At 44.9% G+C, this 2,500-nt stretch overlaps 1 protein-coding gene across 1 annotated transcript in view; it reads right to left on the bottom strand.

Annotated features, from left to right (window-relative positions):
• LOC106810480 (E3 ubiquitin-protein ligase RNF220-like) overlaps positions 1–1,124 on the bottom strand; it is a 9,843-nt gene extending 8,719 nt beyond the window's left edge. The window contains exon 1 of the mRNA XM_014813862.1: positions 1,113–1,124. Within this exon, the coding sequence (XP_014669348.1) occupies positions 1,113–1,124 (12 nt within the window). The remainder of the gene's footprint in view (positions 1–1,112) is intronic.
• Between the last annotated feature and the right edge of the window lie 1,376 nt (positions 1,125–2,500).

Below are 2,500 nucleotides of genomic sequence, written 5' to 3' on the forward strand. Positions count from 1 at the left end.
GCCTGCGTGGCTAGGATCGCCTAGGAGTATCTTCACATGGTTGCTCGTGGCCTTGTTGACGTTCTGTTGGAAGATAAATAAATAGCTAAATAAATAAATAAATAAATGTATATATTATGTATTATACGCTTTCCAAAGACTAACACAGCATGCATGTATATATATATCTAGGAGCGTATAATGACAAATTTGTCATATACGCTCCTGACTATATATGTATATATATATTATATATTATATACTATCAGAGCGTCATAATAGAAATGGTTGCTATTATGCCGACTCTTGATATATACTATATGTGTGTGTGCGTGCGTGCGTGCGTGCGTGCGTGTGTTATCTTGATCTACGTTCCTAACTATTAATTAACATCTCAAAAATTGCTCTGCAAAGTATAATTCTGATATAAAAAAGTAAATTGGACTTATAGGGTTATGCATTGTGTTATAATTGTTATACCCTCTTACGTGTGACAATACCAGATTACCTACCTATTGATTGACCCAATTGCTGACTGAACTTTTTTTTATTTCTAGCTAATCGGAAACGCCCGGGTCGGGAGCTTGGCTTAGATGCGACCCCATGCTGCCCAGCGTGTGGAGTAACACTAAGGCACGGAGAACTCGAGAGCCCATCTAGCAGTGGAATTGGGAGAAACTAGATAAACTATCAAAGTAAGTGTAGCGTGAAAGGGTGAAGCAGTGGCTGGCTGGTGCTGTTATATCTCTAGATGCAAACTCGAGTAGTAGATTGTAAGCATCTTTGCTGGGTGGTCGTCTGTTCAGCAGCATCGTTGCGTTATACCTCATCTCTTACGTGAAATCATGCTATCGTGGCAATTTATCGTGGCGGTTACATTGATTTTATACTTTGTCTAACGCCTGCCGCTGCACTGCGCCCCGCCGGTGTGAAAAGCAGAGATTCCACACCACAAGGGAAAAAGGTAATTTAGAGCTGCAGATTCTGTCGACATAAAATCTTTAATTAAAACATAAATTACTTTCACCGGTTGCATTTAGACTCAAATTCCCCCAAAAGCAGTTAACTTTCCCCTGAGAATCAGCAGTGTCTAAGTTGATTTTATGGTGCAATTGTGATTTGTAGTGCAATACCAATAAACCCATCTTTAATGGAGTATGGCACACATAAAATTTCTCACTGGCATATGAGAGGGGAGATGGAAAACCAAGGGAGGGAGGAAGTAACATGCACACACTTGATGTATAATGTGTACTGGTTTGGTGTGTGGATATGGGTAAGTGAGTGAATGAGTATGAGGGTGGGTAGACGCGTGTGTATTAAATGCTAAGTGGTTAAATGTGTGCTTGTGCGTGCTGTGTGTGTGTGTGTGTGCTGTGCGCTGCTCGTTGCCGGTGCCCGTGCGTGCGCTGCCGTGCGGTGCGTGCGTGCGAGCGTTGCCTTGCTGCGGCTGCGCTGTGTCGGTTCTCCTCCTTGTGTGCGTATTTTCTGGTTGGATGGGGTCAGTGGGAAAATAGGTGGTTGAGTGAAAGGTTGCCAGAGAGCGACGAGGACGAGAGAGAGAGATGACGCAGAGAGGAGAGAGACGAGACGAGAGAGAGAGAGAGCGGCGGCGGGGGACGAGCAGAGAGAGAAAACTTAAAGGGCTCCCCTGGGTTTTGGGGTTAAGCAAGGCGCGGAAGAATGAATGCAATGCACAAACAAACAAACAAACACACACACACGCGCGCGCGCGCGAAGCTAAGGAGCACGCTTATTGATACAAAGCCACATATATATTGGTAATACAGGTATGCGATACACAGGTGAGAGGGGGACATGTAAGCTCTCTATCCAACGCGCATCGCTCGTGTTGTTCGCAACGGAGATGGAGCTCCACGAAATGAGCCCATGTGTTGCGCGACCATACGAATGCATAAATAAATACATAGAAGACGCTTCGTCTTGCACCCGCGTTACTTTCTCTAATCAGAGCACAGAATGCGTACCGGAGTGCTCTCATTTCTGACTGATCATCGCTATTTAACCCGCCTCAAATCGTTTTACCAATACCGACAACGACAGCCGTGCAGTCAGCTAACGTGACGGATATGCGGCGCGACCGCCCATGAATCGCCATTTTCCACTAATGACATTCACTCGTTCCACCCGCCGCCCCGTATATGAGCTAATGGATACACAGGTGCTCATCAGTGTCCATAAACAGCATTGTTACTCGCATCGGTAATGGCGATTTGAACCGCCATCACCGTGCAACACGTTCGCCAGCGAAAATCGCCCGAGAACTAATAAGATTTTGGTAGACGCAAACACTTCGTTCTACCTTCTACCTCAACAGCCTACAATCAAATCAAGATCTATCAGATTTTGGTAGACACCCACGAGCATTCGAAAATAACTCAAGCAAACGGCGATTGTTCGTTAAAGAAGGTCGCAGTGTTTGAAGACACAGCGGGGGAATTACTTCATAGCAAATTATCAATCTAAAGCTGATTCTGTCAACGTATTTTTCTGCGTTAAT

Source organism: Priapulus caudatus, unplaced genomic scaffold, assembly GCF_000485595.1.
Source record: "Priapulus caudatus unplaced genomic scaffold, Priapulus_caudatus-5.0.1 Scaffold17, whole genome shotgun sequence".
Taxonomy (NCBI): Eukaryota; Metazoa; Priapulida; class Priapulimorpha; order Priapulimorphida; family Priapulidae; genus Priapulus; species Priapulus caudatus.